We start from the raw sequence: 23,205 nt of genomic DNA, 5'->3' as shown, positions 1-23,205 counted from the left end.
AAAAGTCAACCAAAACCCCAAAGTAGCACTCCATATCACTATACTATACACTGACAAACCAGCCAGGTTAAGAGAGACATCATACAAACAGACTAGTTTACTTCTCTATCTTACCGTAGCCATGTCGAGTTTCTTGGATTGATTGCTGTACGGTAAAAGAGAACGGAACTGCTCGCAGCTTCGACGAATTCTTTCCCTCGAACAAAAAAGAAAAGACAAGGAAAATAAACTAACTTGTATCCAAAGTGAAAGTGAGTTGTTAGTTTGACAATACCAAAAGGGATCAGTACGAAAATTTATTCGAAAGAGTGAGATATTTAAGCTAGAGGGGAATGAGGGAAGGTAAGAGTTAGACCAAATCAAATATCCCTTTTTCCGAGCGTAAAACTTCCTCTCTAGGATAGATTGGAGTCGTTTATAATGCGTGTAATACAGTAGTAAAGGCGTTATATGATAATACGATTATTGTTACGGGATTTAGTTTGTATAAACTAAATTTTTTCCCTCCTTTTTGCTTTATTTTTACTATGTCTGAATTAGTAGTTAATCTCTAGGATGGCATAAAACACCTTTGCCGAGTTTAGTTAAAATCCACAAAAATTGGAATAAAAAAAGGATAGCACCTCACCTCCTCATTCGTTCTTTGGTATTATGCTTGCTTGGATCGTCTTGAAGCATGGTTACGTTCAAGGGATTATTCAAACTACCTTGACCTGACACCATATATGAAGAGTAGTCCGAACTCATTCTTGGTGTGTTCTGAGGAGCTTGTACCTGAGCGTTTGATGGAAACGGGTTGAATTTCAACGATGATTGTTGCTGGTGTGGTGGGATTGTCGGGAAGGGGTTTGGTACAGGGTAGTAGGGTATGGTATGGTAAAATAAGTTTGTTTTCGGGAGTATTGGTGCGGTGTTTGATGAAGGTGTTATAAAACGCGGTTGTTGTTGATGGATGAGTGTTGGTCGTACAACGTGTTGTTTGTTGGATGTCGTGTTGAAGATCTGTTGTGTTTGTTGTGGATGGTTTGGTTGAGTTGCTAGTTTGATGTTTGATGCTTGGTGGCTCGATTTGATGACCGTAGCTTGTACTGTTTGTGGAGTAACGTTTATTGAAGACGTAACTGTTGATTGATAGTGCATTTGATTTGATTCTTCACTCGATGTAGTATTGACATGGTTTGATATTTCGACAGTCAGGATGCTAGTTGATGGTACAGTGAAAGATGGTGGTGAGGAGTTGTCCAATGTCGTGTAAGTGCTTACAGGTGGTGCTTGTTGATGATGGACATTACTGCTTAGTGTCTGGTGTTCTGATGATGAGAGATCTGTGGAACAGATCGTCGTTTTTTCAGCGTCCTCCTTGTGGCTCAAACCTAGTGGAAAGATTACGTGTTTTGAAACGTTGAGAAGGTTTTCCAGTAGGTTTTTTCAAATTAGTTAGAAATGATATGAAAAGCCATACCGAGCAAAGATAACTGGATGAGGTGTCATGAATAAAAAGAGATCCATCCCTATCTCCCAAAATGCACCCTTTTCACAGACCCGGTATGCGCAACAAAAAGTGGAGCATAATTTTTCCACTGTGGACCCTATTTTTGCTAATTTTCCCAGTGGGGCCCCACCGGGTCGGTGTCTCTAATTATTAGCATTAGACTGACCTGCTGAATTGATGCTTAAGCTTCTGAAGACCTCTTTCACAAATTGGAGTTCCAGAGGAGAATAGTCAACTTTGGTCACACCATAAATTGTTACTTCGTTTACTATGGTAGAAAATTCATTACATTTATACTCTAAGAAGGACATATATAGAATATTGAGAAAAATTCTGCTTCAGGGAACAGAAGAGCTGCCTCGACAAAGGGCGTCTTTTAATAAAATTAATTACCCCACTCAGGCAAGTTAAGGCATGTGCAAAAATTTCGATAAATCGTGACGGTAGTGACGGCCAGTTGTTCCACCCCTTTTTATGGGAAAACTTTTCGTTATTTTCACTCTTCATATTAATACCTTTCTGAAAAGTCCTGGGCCAAAAATTTTCTTTCAGCCATTTTGGAATATTGAAATTCGGAATTTGAAATACTAATATTTCCTGGAATATTTATTGAAATGAGCTCAAATTTTGTACGAAGGTAGGGTGGATAAATGTCTTTCATTTCCGAAAAAAAAAATTTCAAAAAATTAATGACGTCAGCAAAAATCAGCAATTTTCGTTTTTCCTCAAAAAATACTGACGTCATCAATTTTTTGAAAACTTTTTTTGGAAATGAAAGACATTTATCCACCCTACCTTCGTACAAAATTTCAGCTCATTTCAATAAATATTCCAGGAGATATTAGTATTTCAAATTTTTGCTGACGTTTGCTAAATTTCCCAAAATGGCTGAAAGAGAATTTTTGGCCCAGCACTTTTTGGAAAGGTATTAATGTGAAGAGTGATGATAACGAAAAATTTTCCCATAAAAAGGGGTGGAACAACTAGCCGTCACGGCCGTCACGATTTATCGAATTTTTTGCACAGGCCTTAACTTGCCTGAGTATGATTTATACATCCTTCATAGCGTCAGCCCCCCTGCTAGTTTGGGGGGTTACACCCACAGATCTGTAAAGCCCGATTTGCGGCTTTTATCGAAAAGTGAAGCCTAGGTTTGGAAGGATTTCCTACCAAGGTCACGTGACTAAAATATGCAATTTCACCGGTTTGAGAGATGTGAAATAGCGTTTGCCGCCTACTTTTTTTGATCTCGCGCTCCGAAAACAATTAAAATGCTAGATCCTATCCATCGGCACGAAATTTAAAAAGTCAAATTTTTGCTTCACTTTTTTTTGCTGGAGAAAGCTTAAAGTTGCCTATCTAGCCTAAATGGCTTTACAGATATCTGTGGTTACACCCCAAATTTTTCCCAAATAAGGAGGGGATTGAAAGTACACCACTTTTTTGGGGGGACCCATGTAATTGGGGGAGCTAAAATCTCTGCACTTAACATGGGGGCTAAAATAATTCAGCTTAATGGTTGGCTTCAATTACCCAAATTTTCGCCTGCGGTGCAAAATTCTTATAAAAAGTGTGCAAAATATTTTATCTTTAACTTACAACTGAACGCAATTTACATTGGAAAACGTTTTTTTACTGGATCAATTTTTTGAAAGTGTCTAAGGTCAAAAGTCCTGGGGGCTAACAAAAAATGCATAAATCTTTGGGGGAGACTTAAAACTCAGGGGGGGGGCCTAATTTTTGCCTGGGACCTAAACCCAGGCTGACGCTATGCCCTTTTCTTAACAGTGCCATATACATAAAAATGCGAAAATGTAAAAACAAACACTTTTTACAGAAAATTTTAGTCCCATCAATAGTCACTTTTGAAGAAAATTTGGTAAACTAAAGTAGTGTTTTAACCTGATTAGTATGGCCTGAAAAAGCTTACTTCTGTAATGTGATTTGTTTTGTTCCACAGCAACAATTGGAATTTTGTGGTTATGTGTACTTGATTTCCTAAGGATGAAGGATACTTTAAGAAGTCTGTTCCAAAAAATGACAATCCTCACATTTTGAGACTTCCACCGATTTCAGTTTTGAAATTCAGATTTTTGTAATCTTTTTTTGGATCAAGTAACAAATGACAACCCTTTACATTACGTCAAAAACAGCTAAAACGAGAATAATGAACTTTAGAGGGCTGTAACTTTTAACCTGAGTTAGATTCGTCTGTAAACAGACCCGAAAATTTCCATGATGAGCAGTGTTTCAAAATTTCGACGAAAAGCGAAAAAGAAAATTTTTCACAATATTTACTGATTCGTGTAGAAAGATATGAAATTGCGTTACCAGATTCATTACCTTATAGCGACAATAATACGAATCATTTCATTGCTGATACCAAGATCCACATCAGTAAACATGACGTCAAACTCTCGTTGGCATGACAACTGTTCTGCATCTTCGGGTTTGCAACGGTAGATTTTGAATCTGTTCTCTTGAGCTGATTCTTCATTGGCTTGATGCAAAAGATCGATAACATTGCACGTATTCTCGGGTGTTGTGTTGTTTGTGATGACAAGCACTTCAAAGTTTGGATGAAGATAGGGCTGAAAAATAACGAAAATAGGGGAAAAAAGGTAGAAAATTAAAAGAAGGTTGGGGATTCCGATTCTGGCTTCTTCACGTTTTGTTACTAACGGTGGCGGGAATCTGCGGGAATGTGAGATCTATTTGATTTGTAGAGATCCAGGTTTCGGCTTTACTTTTTGCAGAAGTTGCTAGCCGTTTTCAAGAGTGAATGTTTTATGGACGTCAAAAAGATTATCCTTCAAAGTCTATCGTTTGTCAGAAGTTCTAAACCTCAAAAGTTGGAGAAAAGAACCAACAAGCAGACATTCTCCCTGACCAAAAACAAAAATTTCAGTTGCTCACTCATTAAAAACAGTGACGAAGTTCTCCTGAGAAAAAAAAATTCCCGATTGGTCTTCTCTCGAGTCTTTGTCGATATAAAATGAAACCCTAAAAATTCTTCGAAATCCAAAATCACAATTATAGGGTGCAACGGACCCAGGCGAGGGGGTACTAGGGCTGATGGATGGTGGGTATGTGCGAGCCCGACCTTTGAGCCCTTACCCGCTTAGAGAGAATGATATTTGTTGAAAATTGCTTAAAAGTGAGTCCTAGGTTCGATTTTCAAAAAAGCCTCCAATAATTTTCTCACTTTCTTGACTTAAAACCCACCCGATCCTTAGAACACCCCCTTCTCACAGACCCACTCTATCGTCCCCGGTGGAAGATCATACTTAATTAATTCATGTCCCTACTGAAAATAATCAAATAAACCAATCTTCACTGCAAAATATTATGCTATTTTTCTCATCACCCCTGAATTTTCTGACTTGAAAACAAAAGATTGGAAATCTCCAATCATAAAAATATGGGAATATCAATCCCCATCGAGTTTCAGTCTGTTATTTTTATCCCCACTGGCTGAAATCCTACCGGGTCTGCGAGAAAGGGATGCCTTAAGGCACACACTTACCAAGCACCCATTTTTGTTTAAGTACCCCCCCCCCCCCCTCCGGGAAACAAACAATCAAAATATTCCTTAATATCTGAATATCCTAAAATATTTTATCTTGTTTCTTTAAGGTTAGCCATCATTTTTGTCATAAACTCAACGGACTCAACCCTGGTTCAAATCAAGGGTTCAATGGGGTTCAATACAAAAACAAGGCTGACCGATTTAAAGAACACATATAATCTTCAACCATCAGAGCAAGATCACGTCAAAACACATTGTCAATGTAAAAGTTAGAGGCAATTTAAGCTTTTAAAAGAAAAATATCAAATAAAGTCAAATACCGTCTTCTCATCAACAGTCAGGTTTCTTTTGATAGCACTTTCAGTTGGTGTAATATCTGCTTCTTTTTGTCCTTCTGTTTGGTCCACTGTGTCACAAAGTTCTAAAAATTCAGCGACAACTTGGTCTTTATCAACAACATCATAAAGTTCCCCTTCCTTTTCACCTTGTTGTGTTTTATCATCTTCAAATAATCTTCTTTTAACGCGATCAGTTAAATCTCCTAAATTTTTGCTCATTTTCATTTATACTGCTTTTACTGAGCAAACTAAATTTTTCTTTTGCATGCAGCATGCATTTGCAAAGACATCAACCACGCTTGCGACTTTTCGATTAAACTAGCACTCATTTCCAAGCAGAAAGTACACATCCCCAAAGGCAAATTATAGTTAACAAAAGAATAGTAAGATTCTTGGCAAGTAAAAGCAATTACCTTTTATCCCAATTGAGAAATCGAAATTGTTATTCATTATTTCTTACATGCAATCGCACGATTCAAATAGACAAAAGTTGCGATAATGACTCGAGCGATAAAATGCGTTTGGGTGAAATCAACATGCTCTCCTTCGCTTTGTTAGACCTTCTGTGTTCTTGCGTGCAAAAAAATGACAAAAAAGGCACCAAGAAGGAGAGTGTCGTGAAAATAAAAACCTTTTCTTATAGTGAAATCGACATGAATTTGTTCCAAAAAAAAAAAAAAAAAAAAACATGAGATTTTCCTTCTAATACTGGAGAAGGAAATATTCTATTTAGATTGGGGTATTTTAGGTTTGCTCACTGTCCACCCGGGGGGTACTACCCTTGCCCTTGCCGACGGGGGTGCCCCGCTGAGGTTCGAAAAATGGACCCTACGTGGGACTCGTTTTTTCAAAAATTTTGACGAAATTTGCGAAAAAAGTGACCCTGCATGAGACTGAAATTCAAAAATGTTCTCAAATTTTCCAAAAAGGCACCCTACGAGGGACTGATTTTTCTATTCTGGTGTTTTTGCGACCCTACCTGGGACTCATGGAGGTTAAAAAGGTACCCTGACCAGTGACGCATCCCGGAACCCATTTTGAGTACCCCCCCCCCCCCCCCGTGACTGTCCATTGCGATCGTTAAAGAGACAAATATTCATTCCTTATAAACGAGAAAGAATTCGGCCAAATCTTTACAAGCTGAGGAGATTTAATTCAAAGCAGCTAGTAGTAAAAATTAGATTCCTCATTTTTGAAAGAGTTTTGCGTGAGTTGGACCCATCGAGTTTCAAGCCCGAAGGGCTAGAGGCAGGACTCCCTGGAGAGAACGCCTGCGCGTAGTTTTTACACAAACGCCGGATTGAAGATGGGAAATAAGTGGTTACAATTTCTCTTGCCTGAGAAGGTTTAAAGTTTCGTTTAAAGTTATGCCTCTAGCCCTTCGGACTTGAAACTCAATGGTTGGACCAACAGGATAAAAAAACCACTTTATCGTGTGGTAAAGTATTCTGTCTTTGATTAAAAACCTCTGTATCCAAAGTTCAGCCTGTTAGAGCTTATTTCCAATTTTTTAGCGATACTTAAGCTAATTTTACCAGGCTAAAGTCTTAATCCTTTTTCGTGCCAAAGTTGAATTCCACTGCCACTGGCGCTAAATTACAAAGAGACGTAAGTTAAAATATTGAAGAACTGATTGTAGTGAATTTTTGGTTAGTCTGACCATAGCCAGGAAATTTAAATTCTTAACACCAGTGTGTTTGAGAATCGTTTATTTTCTTTCCAGTTAAAATGGTGTATAAAAGAGACAGCGTAAATACAATTCACGAATATAAACAAAAAAACAACAACAAAATAAAGTTAAGGGTGATACCAAAAATTCCTCCAAACAAACCAACGAAAAAAAACAAAAAAAAACAAAAGGGCGATAATTTTATGAAACAGTTTGTTGATAGTGTGGCTGAGAAAATCGTTTCCGAATTTTTCATGGTTAGGTCTACTTATGACAAGAAATCATAAAAAACTAAACTAAACACGAAGATGAATGAATAATATTCTGTATGATGGACCTTTAATTACAATTTTTTTGTTGGCACTAAATTTTTTGAATAAAAAATTGATTTTAACAAAATTTAGGGAAAATTGAAATAAAACAAAATTTTAATGATACTTCTTTTACATAAAGTTTTGAATGATCTATAAAATATTATTTAACTCAAAAACTGATAAAAAATCTAAAACCAAGCCTCATTATATAGACTCTGTGTATAGATAGACCCTTGCATGAATTTTTAATACCCAATAAAAATGCCTCATTCCACAAATGGACAGTAAACTCTAGAAGGCAAGGAAGATGCCAAAAACGTTATAGAAAAAATCAACTTAATTCTTTTAAAAACAAAATTTGATTATTTACAAAATGTACAGGAGTCCTATTTTAATTATGGTGACATAATCATCATCAAAATATTCCAACATTTTAGACATCTTCGACATACGCGATCCAGTTAGACCATTTCCAGCACCTGAAAAAGAAAAGAATTGTTTTAGAGCCAGGAATTGGAGATTTTTATGGTCCAGTTATTTTATGGCCGTTTTGCTTTATAAATGCGAACAACGAGACAATTTTAAAGACCTAAAAAAAAATTATCAGATATGTAGTACCTTATCGGGGAAAAAATGTTTTATTTAGTCAGGCTTTTTTCGTCGGGGAAAAATTTCGTCACCTAGAGGCATTTTCGTCACTTTCCCCAAACCAAAATTTCAAATTCGTCACTTTTCCCCGACGAAATTTACAATTTAGTCACTTTCACCCAACTAAATTGTATAAATGAAACGGTTTCCTTCATTAGCTTGAAAATATATCTTGTAATTCGACGTTTAAAGCACTAATTTTGGTTAATAAAGGTGTAAAAAATTTAGATTTTAATTTTGGTTGGGGTTTAAAAGATTAGGTGAAAGTTTTGGACGGGGGAAAAATTCGTCGGGGGAAAATTTCGTCACCCCCTCAAAATTTTCGTCACTTTCCCCCGACATTTTTATCCCCGATAAGGTATTTTATTCCAATGATTAGCAAGATTACTGGATGAAAGAATTATTAGCAATCATACACTCCCAGTTCTTGCTAAAGTCAAGTATTATATCATATTCTTTTGAAAATTAATTTAACTGAATTTTAAATAAGAATTCGAGGAAAAAATTAAATGGATTTTACTTCGAAACATTTTTCATTCCTTCCAAAGAACTGCTATTGTATGTGAAAAAGGTAAGGGGTGCCGAAGTAAGAACTGCCACCATGCTAATCATGGAGTTTAAAGCCCGAAGGGCTAGAGTAGAATCTCTAATATTTCCCAGGCAAGAAAAAGTGAAGCCACCATTTCCCATCCAGAACGCGCCTAGAACGCGCCGCAATCATGTCGACGGATTGTATCTAGCGGCTCCTTTGTTTTTAAGGACTGCATTTTTCGAAATCAAGCGATAGATTTACTTTCAATCCGGCGTTTGTGTAAAAACCACGCGCGGGCGTTCTGGATGGGAAATAAGTAACTGCATTTCCTTTTTCCAAATTAAGCTTACCTTAATTTGGCCTTGGCTGTTAGCAGCAACCACAACGTTGGAATTCTAAAGAAAGAACCAGAATAAGAGATCATTTCAACGATATAGAATTTTAATCAAGAGTGGATAGAATTGCCAGTCAATATATCAAGTAAAACTGCAATAACTACACGAGGATTGCTGATGTTAAAGTTTCCTTGATTGAAGCAAAGGCATGTCAAAAACTTAACGAGTCCTTCATCAAAATCAATGTCGTTTACGAGCACTATTTCTCACCCTTCATTACGTGAATCGGTGGAAATTCAAAAGGCAACAGTTCATTCGATTGATCCATAATCAACAGATTCAGCTCAGAGGTTAAAGCACAGAACCTTTTGAATCAAAAGTACCGAAGGAAAAATAAAAAATGGAGGATAAGCTTACAGGTTTCCAACAGACAGCAGATACGAATTCATTCGATTCTTCATCCCTCTTGTCACGATCCTATGATAGGTGAAAAAGATTATTTTATCGTCAACATGAAAAAGATAAAAATTCTTGACAAGGAGAGAACACATTACTTGATATGTAAAATACAGGGGAACATGGCCTGCTAAAAATACGACATTTTTGGAAAAAAATTAAGAGGCCTAAAAAATTTTGCTATCGAATGGCACTCTGTAGACTATAGAAAACTATTTATACTTGACTTTAGGCTCGGTAAATATAACGGTAAATCAGAACTCGAAAAATGTATTGTGAGTGTCACACAATTACTATTACATATAATCTTTAAAGTATTCCACTACAATTTGAAACACTTTCCTGCGCATCTTAAATGTTTTATCAAAAACAGTTTAAAGCTGTTGAACGTGCTAACCGTACTGGCTCAACTTCAGTATCTTTTTAATTACTCGTAGGCCCAAATTGTAAACATAAGAAATATAAATAAAAAAATAAGATTTTTGATAAAAGAAAATTTTTAGCCTCGTTTTGAGGCTAAAACTCGTGACCACGCCCCTAAGAATCAAAATTTTGAAAAAATGAAAAAAACACCCCCAGGGATTCACCCAAGGAACGAGTGTGCAAAATTTCAGCCAAATCGGACCATTTTTGATAACTCCAGCCTGCCCCAAAGTTTTGAGGTGACAGGCTGACAGACAGACAGACAGACAGACAGACAGACAGACAGACAGACAGACAGACAGACAGACAGACAGACAGACAGACAGACAGACAGACAGACAGACAGACAGACAGACAGACAGACAGACAGACAGACAGACAGACAGACAGACAGACAGACAGACAGACAGACAGACAGACAGACCATCTCAGATTCTAGCTCAACTGAAGTTGAAAATAAACAAATAAACTTTTTCTCTACTAGCCAAATTCTGAATTTCTTGATTTATAACCTAAGGCTAATTCATTCAGGATCTCGAAAAGACGGCCCTAAGAAATTAATTCCCTCACGTCACCCCTAAGATACCAAGGAATGAATTTCAACGGAATGTTTTGAAAAAGAATGTACAACTCTAGAACAAACATACGCACCATGACACCTCGTATAGTATCGAACTTGAAAGTGAGTAGTTGTTTTGATACACCTTTGTAATAACAATATAATGAATTGTTTTCGCTCCCTGAACATGAAGATAAACATTTCAAGTATTAGAATTAATAGAATCTTTGTTGTAGACCTGTGGCTACTGGATGGCGGTTGGAACTATGTTACATATTCTATTTTAGCGTTAAATCCTTCCAACAGTCAGTATCCAGTACCTTGATCTACCAACCGTTAACTGCTAGATAAAAAGGCTCGGCGGTCAGGTACATGCTAGGTCATACAAAATATAAATTTTGTTCAATCATAGAAAAACTTGAAAGCACTGTCAAAACATATACCTTAGAAATCGGGTACATAGGCGATAGTTTTGCCCAACTGAAGTTTCGCTTTTATTTCGATTTTTTTCGAACATATTTTTCACGATTCAGAAGAAATAATTTAAACGTACCGCATGCTATATAATCCCCATTGGTAGCCAACCCAACAAAATTCTTCTCGTTAGAATGACCTTTATATGATTTGACGCAATGACCACGTTTGACGTCCCATAGTTTCAACTGACTATCTGTGGAACTGAAAAAAAGATTGAAAATTGATTGGCAAGCTAATTCTTGTTCATACTTAAAGTCGTCCAAAATCATAATTGTTTGATGGAAAGACACGCTTTCATCTTAAGCCTACCTTACACTTCGGACAAGGATTTCAAAATGTAACGAGCAGATGAACCACTTACAGCATATGGCCCCCAAAACGGAGACGGCCCCCAAAACGGAGACGGCCCCCAAAACGGAGGTTTTCATTAAAATTTAGATTTATCCGAATTAAACGATTTTTGTTTATTTTGAAAGAATGATGGTTATACTTAAAAATGAGCATGTTTTTGCTGGTTTGAGACAGATTCAAAATAACATATTTGCGTCTAAAGGAAATATTTTAACACCAAAATTAGATAAAAATTGCATATAACTCACTCTAGCTCCTTGGATATTGAAAATAAGTTATGAAAACGGGGTATAGGAAACTTTCTACAACTACACCTAATGCCGTTCGGAAAATGCAAATACATCTGTGACTTTAGAGGCTGGGTAAGAGATAAACCATCTTGAAGGTCAACCAGTATTTTGGAGCCCTAGAATCAGCATTGACAAAACCGAAAATTCTAAATATGAGAAAAAGCAAAAAATCTTGGAATTCTATTCCTATCACCTTGAGTTAATAGTTTATAACAAAAAATTAACATTATATATAAAACTTTCGCGCTGAATCAGCAAAAACGACAAATTCTGTCATTTTTTTTTTGCAAAATATAGGAGAGAAAAATATCTTTAAAGCTTAATATTTTCAGTTTCAGTTAAGCTTTTTTTCTAAAATTTTCACAGCTTATTTCATACATGAATTGAACTATTTTCAATGGAGATTTGTTTTCAATAGAGATTTGTTTTCAAAAACTTGATTAACACGTTGTTAAATCAAAATTGTCATTTTGAAAATTTCTAAATTTTCAGTTTGAACTTTGCAATATCGAAAATCTTGAAATATTTCATAAAAACCATAAATTTTACATCCATCGGGTCGTAAATTTAAGGAAAAACACAAATATGTTCATAGTTTTTCCCCCTTTTACCACTGGGCTTAATAATTTGATTTTAACTACACCTCCGTTTTGGGGGCCCCAAACCTGCATTTTGACAACCAGGGGTATACTGTAAAAATTTTATCAAACAAATTTATGCCCAAAACCCTCTAAATCATATTTCAAAACTATGGTCAAAATTTTGTATTCATATCTTAAAGATATCTCGAGAAATCGCTAAAATTTCAAACCTCCGTTTTGGGGGCCATTAGAAAAAAGCTACCTAGGCTTTTGACAACCAGCGATTGAAAAATATTGTTGAAATTGAAAATTTTGAAAAAGAACTTCCAGGAAATAAAGTAGAGATGGTAAAGGTTTTCATGCAGCAAAAATTTTCGTAAAATCTATTTTCCTCTAGATTTGAGAGAAATTTCAAATTTGATCGCCGTTTTGGGGGCCACATACTGTATATATTGGGTGTTCAATAAGGTGTAGGTCGAAGCTCTTTTTTATAACTGGGTAGGAAAATTCCCCCTCAACAGATAGCTCTTTGTGAGGAAAGGTTACGCAATTTACAATGGGCATATCTATTCGAATTACATTCAACATTCATTTTGAACTTTCAATTTAAAAACACATACTGTGAAAATTGCATGAACTACGAACTAGAGGGTTGTCCAATATATAGGAGATTTGAGTCTTCAGTCTCACTTCATCATTTAAGTTCTAAGACGACGAATACCGTCCAAAAGCTTTTGTCAAACGTGTAGCTAGATAGAAACTTACGCTGAAACGATTTGGTTAGAATCGAGGAATTTGGCATAAGAAACAGCTTTCCGATGTCCTTTCAATACAGCTAAAGATTTCTTTGGATTTCGAAGATCGTAGTAATGTACACAATGGTCTAAAACGAAATCCGAAGATGAAAGTTTCTACCAAAAAATAATACTGATGATAATGCACTCATCTAGAAACAATATTTACAGACTGAATGTATTTGCAAAATACATTTGAATACGAGCTTACACTATGAATATAGTCGAACGTGCACAACGCACTGGGCTCAACTTCAGTGGCTTCAAATCATTCATAGGCCCAATTGTAGACCCGCAGATATTCACCCAATGAATAAGTGTGCCAAATTTCAACCAAATCCGATCATTTTGGAGGCCTGTAGACTGCTCCAAAGCTTTAGCCTCGTTTTGGCAAAAAACTCGTTCCCAGGCCCCAAAAATCAAATTTTTGAAAAATGCAAAAAGCAACTCCAGATATTCACCCAAGGAACAAGTGTGCAAAATTTCAGCCAAATCGAACAATTTTTGAAGTCTCCAGGCTGCCCCAAAGTTTTAGCCTCGTTTTGGCGAAAAACTCGTCCCCAGGCCCCAAAAATCAAAATTTTCAAAAATTGAAAAAACTCCCCCAGATATTCACCCAAGGAACAAGTGTGCAAAATTTCAACCAAATCCGACCATTTTTGAAGTTTCCAGGCTGCCCCAAAGTTTTAGCCTCGTTTTGGCGAAAAACTCGTCCCCAGTCCCCAAAAATCAAAATTTTCAAAAAATGGAAAAAACTCCCCCAGATATTCACCTAAGGAACGAGTGTGCAAAATTTCAACCAAATCCGACCATTTTTGAAGTTTCCAGGCTGCCCCAAAGTTTCAGCCTCGTTTTGGCGAAAAACTCGTCCCCAGGCCCCAAAAATAAAAATTTTGAAAAATGAAAAAAACACCCCCAGATATTCACCCAAGGAACAAGTGTGCCAAATTTCAGCCAAATCGAACAATTTTTGAAGTCTCCAGGCTGCCCCAAAGTTTTGGGACATACACACACACAGACAGACAGACACACACACACACACATTCTCAGATTCTAACTCAACTGAAGTTGAGAATAAATTGAGAGGTTAATTTTGTACATCTGGTCCAGTAAAATATGGAAAGTAATAATAGCATCCTCTCACCAGCTGAACCAAAGGCGATGTGATATTTCGTAGCAGGGTTGAACTTGACGCAACAAACATTTGCTTTGGCTTCTAGCGTGGCTACAGAATGTTCCATGTTCGTTGCCCATAGTTTCACTGCGAAAGAATTGTGGTATAATGAAAAAATATTTAGAAACAAAAAAATACTAGGTATATTAGATCTTCGAAGCAACCTTCCACATGTGAAACCTTTCAAATAGTACATATAAAATAGATTTGAAAATTAAAGCAATGGAATGGAAAATAACATAATGAATACATTAAACATGAAACCTTTAGATCCTTAAACGACAAAGAAGAACCAGCAGTGAGACTCCAAATCTGCTTAAATCGGAGTCAGGGAAAACAAAAAGCAAAAGGAAGCAAATACCTTTGGCATCATCAGAACCAGATGCCAGGAGATTAGGATCCACTGTATTGAAGTCTACACTCCAACATCGTTTCTCGTGCTCCTAAAAAGAAAGCAATGTTTATCGTTTTAAGCTATAATACAAACCCAAAATGATTCGAATGCTATACTTTTAAGTCGATAAAAATATGATCTTTAATTTGAGAAGACAAGCCGATGGATTATTTACGATATGCACCAATTGCAATGACTTTGCGAAAGTTAAATAACTTTTCTAGTTTTCTACATAATACTTCACTTGCATCCAATCAGTTGTTGTTGTTAAAGTAGACATACCATAATGCCAGAAGACATTATCGGAGTCATTTCCTGAATACAAACGCGCCCTGGTTAAGTTTATAATTGACGTTTATTTTGGTGAGATTGTTCAGCTTTAGGCAATCAGCGCACTCAAAAGCTCGTGTGGCTTCATATTTATCACAAATTTGTACGAAAAAGATCAAAGCGAAGTCATTGCAATGACCTTTACGGTGCGTACGTGTCAGGACGGAGCTATCAGAATCTGCTCGGAGATCAGATATAATAAATGAAAACAATACCTGAAAGAGTTGCGTTTGTGTGCCAGTAAAGGCGTCCCATATGGTGACAGTACCCTCATAATCACTACTTGATAGCATTCCCCTGTGATATTGACTCCAACTGATACAGCTGATTTTTGAATTACACGTCATTTCGTACGACGGATAATGAATATCCACCACGTCACGTATCACTTGACCGTATTCGAAAACCTGCACCGTGAAAAGGTTTGAAAAAAGGTAATCAATTTTCGACACAGCAGGCCTTTTTAGAAATTATGTCATGACAAACCCTCTTTTGGAAACGATTAATTATATTTCCTTTGAGCTTCATTAATGAAAAGTACGCATCTTGGGAATAGGCAGTCGCAAAGCGTGATGGGTAATCAGGACCACTGCGCGCTAATAACGACTTACTATTGGTCCAAAGTCCAAAGATTTTTGCGTCTAGCCAACGGGAAGCCCTAATGGAGGCGCAATCAGTCCTGATTACCCATGCTCCATTTCGACTGTGAAATGGCTTATGGGTAGCCTCATTACGGAAATGAAAAACGAGTTGTCTTTGACATAATTTTTGAAGAAGGAAATGAATAGAGACAAAGCGTCAAATTTTGTCAGATATTACAGCGTGGTTTTGCTGATTTCGTCGATAAAAGATTCTGAAAGTACCAAAGCAAAGGGATACCGACCTTTATTTTCTTGGTGACTCCAGCAATCGCAAAGTAATCACAATCTCGATCAAACTCAATGCTGAGAAAGAAGAAAATTTATAAAACTTTCATTGGGAATTGTGTTATTGGAAAGGTTTCTAAATTGAAATTTGTGTTTAAGCAGGTTTAAGAGGAATTTTAACAATATTGGAATAAATGGGTCAACACTCAAAATGGTTATTCCTCGAAAACTAAGTATCTGAGTGAAAAGTCAATTTCAAGCATGACAAATAAAATAAGCAAAGCATATCAAACATTAATACTAATAGAAAATAAAATAGAGGTTTGAAAGAGATTTACCTTGAAACAATACTAGAACCATTATAAATGTCACTGGCATAATTAAGAGTTGCCAACTGTTTACACTTTGTGAATTTGGTAAATTTGGCTAACGTCTGAGTGATGGATTCCAGCCCATCTTCTATTTTGACGTCATCTGTGAGAGAGATCAAAGATTATTCGTCGAATATAGGACAATTTTAAGTTTCTTTTATAGTGGTAAAAGATAGTCTTCTGCTGCTTATCATAGATTATTGAGAATCTTTGGTATGACCTTTGAGTGTTCAAAGTTAGGCTCTAGATACCCATGTAACTTTTACTGACCAAATTATAGAATTGAAAACGCTGGAAACGGCTTTGAATAAAAAAAACACTTCTTCAATTAAAACCAAAGCATGTCATCATAGACATTATGCAAACAGAAAATAAATATCATGAGCCTCTTCTGACCTGATATATTTCCTTTCTTCATATTGAAATAACACGTTTCTAAGTCATCAAAATGTTGATAAATTCTTTTTCTTCTTGCGGCAGTGTTCTCAGAGGACCAGCCTTTATGAAAACTTTGCTAAAAAAATATTCAAAATAGGTGTACAAGTTTCAAGAGATAATACAATATATAACAAGCTAGATGCTGAATGGACCTACCTCATGATGAAAGTTAGATAGCAATGCGAGAAAAAAAATGAAAAACATAGAAATAATAAGAAAAAAAGGAAAAAATCCAATGAAAAACTGCAAAAACGGCGATTTCCAGTATTTTCAACCGGAAAATTTTTTTCTCAAAAATCGAACTCGGCCATGTTTTGAGCATTGCGAATACGCATCTTTCTGCAAGAAAAAACTAAGGATGAAAATTCGAGAAAATGTCAAAAAAACGGTTTTTCCGGCATATAAATTTTTTGATAATCGGGCTCCGTCACATTTTAGGTATTGTCATTTTGCATCAAGGTGTGCAAAATTTCATTAAAAAATATAATGTACAGCTTGAGAAATTCAAGAAATACTGTCTTTCCGGTGAAAATAGGTTGTTCCGGAAATTTTTAAATAGTTCCGGCTTCAAAAATCAATTTTATTGAAAATTAAACATGCTTGATGGTGGGCATTGCTATTAATAATGTTTTTGAATGAAAAAACAACCAATTATGAGGAAAAAGTCCAATGAAAATCTAGAAAAACGGCGATTTCCGGCATATTTCCGGCATTTTCGGCAGGAAATTTTTTTTTTGGAAAATCGAGCTCTGTCACACTTTGGGCATTGCTATTTTGCCTCTTTGTGCCAAAAATCAGAAAAAACTAATGAGCCAATCTCTAGAAAAGCTGGTAACAGACGGACGGACGGACGGACGAACGAACGAACGAACGAACGAACGAACGAACGAACGAACGAACGAACGAACGAACGAACGAACGAACGAACGAACGAACGAACGAACGAACGAACGAACGAACGAACGAACGAACGAACGAACGTTAATTTATAGGACCTCTAAGATTTAAGATTGATGCATAATTTTTTTAAAAAGAGATAGCGGTTTTGTTTTAAAGAATTTGGTTGCGAAATATTGACTCAATTAAAAGTCTAAAGTTCATTACTTTATGCCTTAGAAAACCACCAGAAAACAACGAAACAGAGCACTCTTTATAGTCAACAGGACAAAAGTTTTACGGTGTATTTTAGACTGAATAAAAAGATTCTTTATTTTCTGTTTCACATTCAGAAGGTTATAAGATTGAAGATTTCCTTTGATACGAAAATGGTGATCCTAGCACAATTCTCCATCTTTTCAACAAACACAAAACAGCTATCTTATTCGAATTCTATGCAAAGTTGTAGTCTTTTTTTGTTTCTGCTGCATATTGTATTGCTACAGACTTAAAATTTGTAAAGTTTGTGTTATGGAAAAGAGCTTTATAAATGTAAAATAATTTATTCTTTTCACTTTTTATTTTATAAACAGTTTTTTAAACTTTAAGTTATAGGCAGAAGCAGGCAGAAGAACCATTTATTTATTTTATGGAAGCCGATTTTATGATTAAAAAAAAAAAAAAAAAAAAAAATTGAGAAGCTCATCACTTACCGCAGCATGTCTTGTTAAGTTGAATCCGTCATGGCAACTGGTTTCCTGTTCGGGAGAGTCATCGAGCGGAAAGCTAAAACAGAATCAAATTAATTTGAAAGGACTGTTCCGAAAGATTCTCACTTTACGGGGTTTATGTGTGCAAAAAGTTTAAAGAGAGCAGGCTATATTATCCAAGTTGAACAAATAATTAAGACCTGATCTGATCGAACTTTTTAATTGGAAGTTTAAGAGTGTTTATAATTTTAAAGGTAATAAAAGTGTTCATGAATCAAAAATGAGAAATGCTTGGATGTTTTTATTACTCGATCCGATAGACCTCGAAGAAATTGTTTCCTGTAGAGTAAGATATTAAAGTTGAAAATCTAGTTATAAATGGAGACTGTACTTCAGGAATGGCAGTGACTATACGCTGCAGAGCTACTAGTAGACTATACCTTGAAAAGTTGTTTTTTTTAACTTTACAAAAGACAGAATATTTTAATTAGTTTCACATTTTTGACGTCAAATCGTAAAGCCAACTACGAATCATTTGTTAAAGATCAGGTCCAAAAGATGAACTAATACCCGTTTGAACAAACCTATATATTGGTAGCCAACAACAAACAGCTCATAGAAAAAGATATAGTAGTACTGACTTACCAAGTCCCAGAGGCTTTACTGTGTACAATCGTTGGAGTAGTCGGCACAACGTGGTTCTAATAAAATAAAAAGCAGTGGAAAAATGCTTCTCAACAAAGAATCCCGCTAAAGTTATTACACTTAGGATTAAAAGGAGTTTGATAAAAAAAGTCACGTGTCTCACTTCACGAAGTCAGTTGAAATGTGTGCAGATTTTCTGAAATCGCCTCGTTTATATTTGACCCCCAACGCTATTAGAAAACTTCTAAAAAACTTCTTTCTCCTACATAACTGGTAATATTTTAAGTATTACAGGACACAACTATAATGGTTTATAGAAAAGACAAACAAATTAAAGGTATGTGGAAACTTACTTGAAGTAAGCTCTGGTATTCTGAACAGTGAGAATCAATCTTTCCCTGAAAATGAAAATGACAAAAAAGTGCCAAATTAAATGGGCTGTTTTATGAAACACCTAGAAGGTAAAATTTTACTTTTAGATTTATTTGATAAATCGGTTTAACGTTTTTTTTATTACTTGATTGTTCTAAAACTTTTAAATACAAGCTCATTATTGGCCATTTTTCATCAATACAATACATTGTTTCTAATTATTTGAATCTTACTTTCATTTGAACTAATTTCCGGTCCTTTTCGAGGCAATGCCTTAGTAAAATATTTTTTATAATTCAAATCTCTCTGTAATTCGAATTAATGAGATTTTCCGTTCGAGTTCGAATTAGCGAGAGTCAGCTGTATATAATGATTTTTCTGGGAGAGTCAATATACCAAAAATTGAAGGAAAAAGGAAGATTGATGGGATTGATTAAATAGACTTGCTCTGTTGAACCAAAAAACCTCTTGACGATTGATCAGGTGTACTCACCTCAACAACTTTTAAATCTGTATCCAGAAACCTGACTTCTTCCATAAGTTTGTCAAGTTCCTGCCAAATTGAAAAAAAGAAATTTCCTATTCATGTAAACGCGAAAAAAAGATCTAAAGCTTCTAATGAACATTTTCAGAATCTTAAAAATCAAAGGAAGTATTTCTTCAGCAAAAAAAAGTGAAAATACCTGTTGTTTCTTTCGCTTTATTTGAGACAAGAAGTCTTTTAGAATCTCCAGTTGTGCAGCTCGGCTATCCTAAATGGAATGAAATAATACGGCTTACTGACCACAAACACAACTATCACATCCAACATCGAATGTCTGAGGTCATTGCATTGCAGTGACACAGTCACATTAAATACGCTCATTCTTCCTTCCAACAAGTAAATGTTTGCGTTTCGATCAGAGCATGCGCACAGTGTAAGTTTTTTGAAATTTGTATTGCCAGCATCCGAAATATTTTGTCAGGACCAGTACATTGAAGCTCATAAACGATACTTGCCTCAAGTTTGAAAGAAAAATGATACTGGTTCGTACCAGTCCGCAGCGATAACCAAAACATTTTAGTACCGGTTTTCAGGTACTGGACCTTAGCTCTACTTTAGACGGCACACTTTCCGCCCTGCCTATTCTAATTGTGAATTAAAGTGGGCAAAACATTAGCTGTCTAAAGTCAATACATTTACATTGCCCTCTTTTGACGTCAAATGTCTTCTTTCAATTTTTTAGAAGCAAAGATTTTAACACCAACTTTGCCCCCACTTTTCACCTACTCAAACAATTAGAATAAACAGGGCAGAAAGTTGACCGTTTAAACTAGAGCTTACAAGTAGTTCTTGTACCAGTAGGAATTTCTGTGTATTGGAAGTCGCTTGACACGACACATTTATCCCTTGAACAGTCAACAAGTGAGTGTATAGGAAGGAAGGAATAGAAATCAACTTACAGCCTCTAGAACTTCTTTCTTTTTATGTAGATTTTCCAATAATGAATTGACTTGATTTAAGCTCAAATTGTCATTGTTCATGAGATCTGATACTTCCGAATGCTGAAAGACGAACACCATTCAACTTAAGATTTTAAAGAAAACATCTTCAAATACTTGGCAAAACAGCAAATCTTTAGGTTAGTCACTTTTTAAAGACAATGTAGGTATGAAGACTTAGCAGCAACTGCAGGTGTGATTCATTTAACTACAGGCATGTAATATTTTGGTTGATCATGAATAAATATGAACAACATATTCTAAGGTAATTTTCTTTGAAATTGAAATTGAAGGGTTTGTTGGAAAAGAAAAACCAAAAAAATTTAAAGGCATCATGATTTCAAATGATGATGATCCAAATAGCCTACCACAATACCATCTGCTTTTTTCCTTTTGGTGGATATGGATCCCTGTTTAGATTTTTGTACCAATTCATTCACTGAAAAAAAGATTAAAATGATTTATGAAAAATACAAAGACTTAAATCATCATTGTATTCTGTAATGATGTCAGTAATTCTTCAAGTGATGAAAGTATTAGCGTGAAAGCAAAAAAACAAAACAATTTCACTTACACTTGAAATTTGGTATTAGATGGTCTTTTTGCTCAATAACATTGTTACATTTGGGACATCGATGAGATTCATCAAGACTGCGGATAATACATTGATAGCTGAAAGGTAAACAAAGGAAAAATACATGTGTATTAAAAGTAAATAATATCTCCATCCTTTTTTCCCATCGAAACTTCATTTAAAAATAGTAACAAATGTAAGAATCAAATCAAATATTTCTTAAAGAATTATGACCAGTATAAGAGTATTTGAGAGAGTGGAATATGAAGGAAAACTTACGATATCTAAATTGACGTACTCAAATAAAATAAGGTTCCCATTCAAATTACTAAATTGACCTTGGTTATAGATTATTTAATAAGATTATTCTTTTAAACGCGCATCCTAAAATCCAAAAATGAACACCTAATGCATTTATTCAATGTAATTCAGTATTTATTATTTTGATGGAGTATGATATCGAAAAAAAACCAGTGACAGTACCTTGAGGAAAATAAATACATACCAGAAGCTATGTCCACATTTTGTTATGTAAGCCTCATCCAAAGTTTCAAAACATATTGGGCTACATAAAATAATCAATATGAAATTTATTATTATATCATATAATTTTAAAATATAAAACTGAAAACTACATTTTAAACATCTCTAAAGAAAAGTTTTAGCTAAGATTTATTCTCAAAAAATCTAGCTTTCCCATTAAGCCTTTTCTTTTCACACAGACCAAGTGCACAAGGCTAAGAGAAGTACAAAGAAAATATCCACAGTAAGTAATAATTAAATTGAAAAATGCATAAAAGGTGCCCTTGCTGTGAAAGTGTCTGAAAACGAGGCTTTTAAACTAAAGGGTGCTAAAATTAATTAATAAGAAAACAAAGAAACAACTAGGAACTAGAAATTAAATCTAATTTAGAGAATGAAGAAGTTACCATATGAAATCATTATTCTTATCAATATAAGAGTTTGGTACAGCACTGAAGGTTACTGGATGGTTCTGATTTTGTCGCTTCCTTGATTTCCCTGCATTCCTAGCACTACGGGAATTCCCATTGAGACCAATATTAGAGACTGCACTCAAAATAGTTGCTGCGGTTGAAGAACTAAGAGCTGTGGATGGGACAGAATGTGGAACATTTGCTCCAGAGCCAGATACAACTGGTGTTTGTGATGCCATGACAGATCAATGACAATCAAAAAATGTTGTAATTCCTCATAATAGAATTGATGTTTCTAGTTATTCTAAGGAAAACCTAAAAAATAAAATTAATTCTTGTCAGCTGCTGACAATTCACTAATGACAATTATAATAATTTGCAAGTGGATCATTCCAAAATGTCTAATCAGGATTGATTTAACAAAAAAATGATTTTTGGGTCAAGCAAGAAGTAATTTTGTTTGCAAATTTCCCAGAAAATTTTGCTTTAATTGTAGACTACTATGTATAGTGCTAGAATATCATACACTGGACATTTTTACCTAACAAAATAAAAATAAAATAAAAGACTACTCTATAAAAATCTTAAACAAAGCATTTCATGAAGATTGAGGTTCAAAACTCAATTTAAGTTTAAGTTTCCGTTATTTGGTAGCAGAAAACCCCTGGAAATACACCTTTCTACGGAAAAGTCTAGATTTCAGAGGGGACCTAAATTCTTTTAGGGGGGCCTAAACCTTATAGGTGACATCTTACTATTATACCTTAGCTATATTCTTGTTAAAGAAATAGTTTTTATTTACAGGAAACATTACGAAAATGGCATTCTTTCAATAAGAATTTAAGTTTTGAAAATGACTCTTGTAGATGAAATTTTTTAAGAAGTTACAGCAAAATATGTCAAAGAACATCTAAAAAAAACTTTTTTAGGCTTGAAACTCAAAAAGTTAGTTGATCTGGAGGCTTCAAAAATTTCAACATTCTTACAGAATAAGGGTATGTTTTCTACTTTTAATCGCATTCAAAAGTAAACTGAAATGTAATGCATATAAAACAGGTAAAACATAAAACCCCTATGACAGATTCAAGATCAAAAACAAAGTGATTCATATCAAAAGTAAAAAGCCTCCATTTCTCTCAATTTCAAATATTTTCTACAGTCATCCTTTTTTCAGTGTAGATGGAACCTCGATATTCCAGGATTAGAAAAAGCTATACCTGTTATCTTTTTTCTTTAAAGAATCAACAAGC

The 23,205-nt window shown here is 35.2% G+C and overlaps 2 protein-coding genes across 2 annotated transcripts; both read right to left on the bottom strand.

Annotated features, from left to right (window-relative positions):
• Positions 1-114: 114 nt before the first annotated feature.
• Positions 115-5,741, bottom strand: LOC136802403 (uncharacterized; the record flags this gene model as incomplete). The annotated part of the gene is made up of 6 exons (XM_067059144.1): positions 5,342-5,741; positions 3,836-4,083; positions 3,423-3,490; positions 1,659-1,760; positions 629-1,373; positions 115-196 (listed from the first exon to the last, which is right to left on the bottom strand). Coding segments are annotated over exons 1-6 (1,488 nt in total), but the record flags the coding sequence as incomplete, so codon positions are not given.
• Positions 5,742-7,314: 1,573 nt separating this feature from the next.
• LOC136802414 (E3 ubiquitin-protein ligase COP1-like) lies at positions 7,315-22,270 on the bottom strand (the record flags this gene model as incomplete). Its single annotated transcript, XM_067059152.1, is given in 22 exon segments — positions 7,315-7,821; positions 8,873-8,917; positions 9,275-9,334; positions 10,388-10,476; positions 10,849-10,973; positions 12,760-12,877; positions 13,933-14,049; positions 14,324-14,405; positions 14,902-15,093; positions 15,570-15,630; positions 15,891-16,026; positions 16,320-16,437; positions 17,951-18,023; positions 18,593-18,648; positions 18,946-18,990; positions 19,458-19,517; positions 19,648-19,716; positions 20,408-20,509; positions 20,815-20,885; positions 21,021-21,118; positions 21,526-21,585; positions 21,950-22,270. Coding segments are annotated over 22 exon segments (2,040 nt in total). The 5' UTR covers positions 22,195-22,270.
• Positions 22,271-23,205: the final 935 nt, after the last annotated feature.

Source organism: Clytia hemisphaerica, unplaced genomic scaffold, assembly GCF_902728285.1.
Source record: "Clytia hemisphaerica strain Z4C2 unplaced genomic scaffold, Clytia hemisphaerica genome assembly, whole genome shotgun sequence".
In the NCBI taxonomy this organism is placed as follows: Eukaryota; Metazoa; Cnidaria; class Hydrozoa; order Leptothecata; family Clytiidae; genus Clytia; species Clytia hemisphaerica.
The sequence above is the reverse complement of the archived record's forward strand: the minus strand, read 5'-3'. Positions and strand labels throughout refer to the sequence as shown.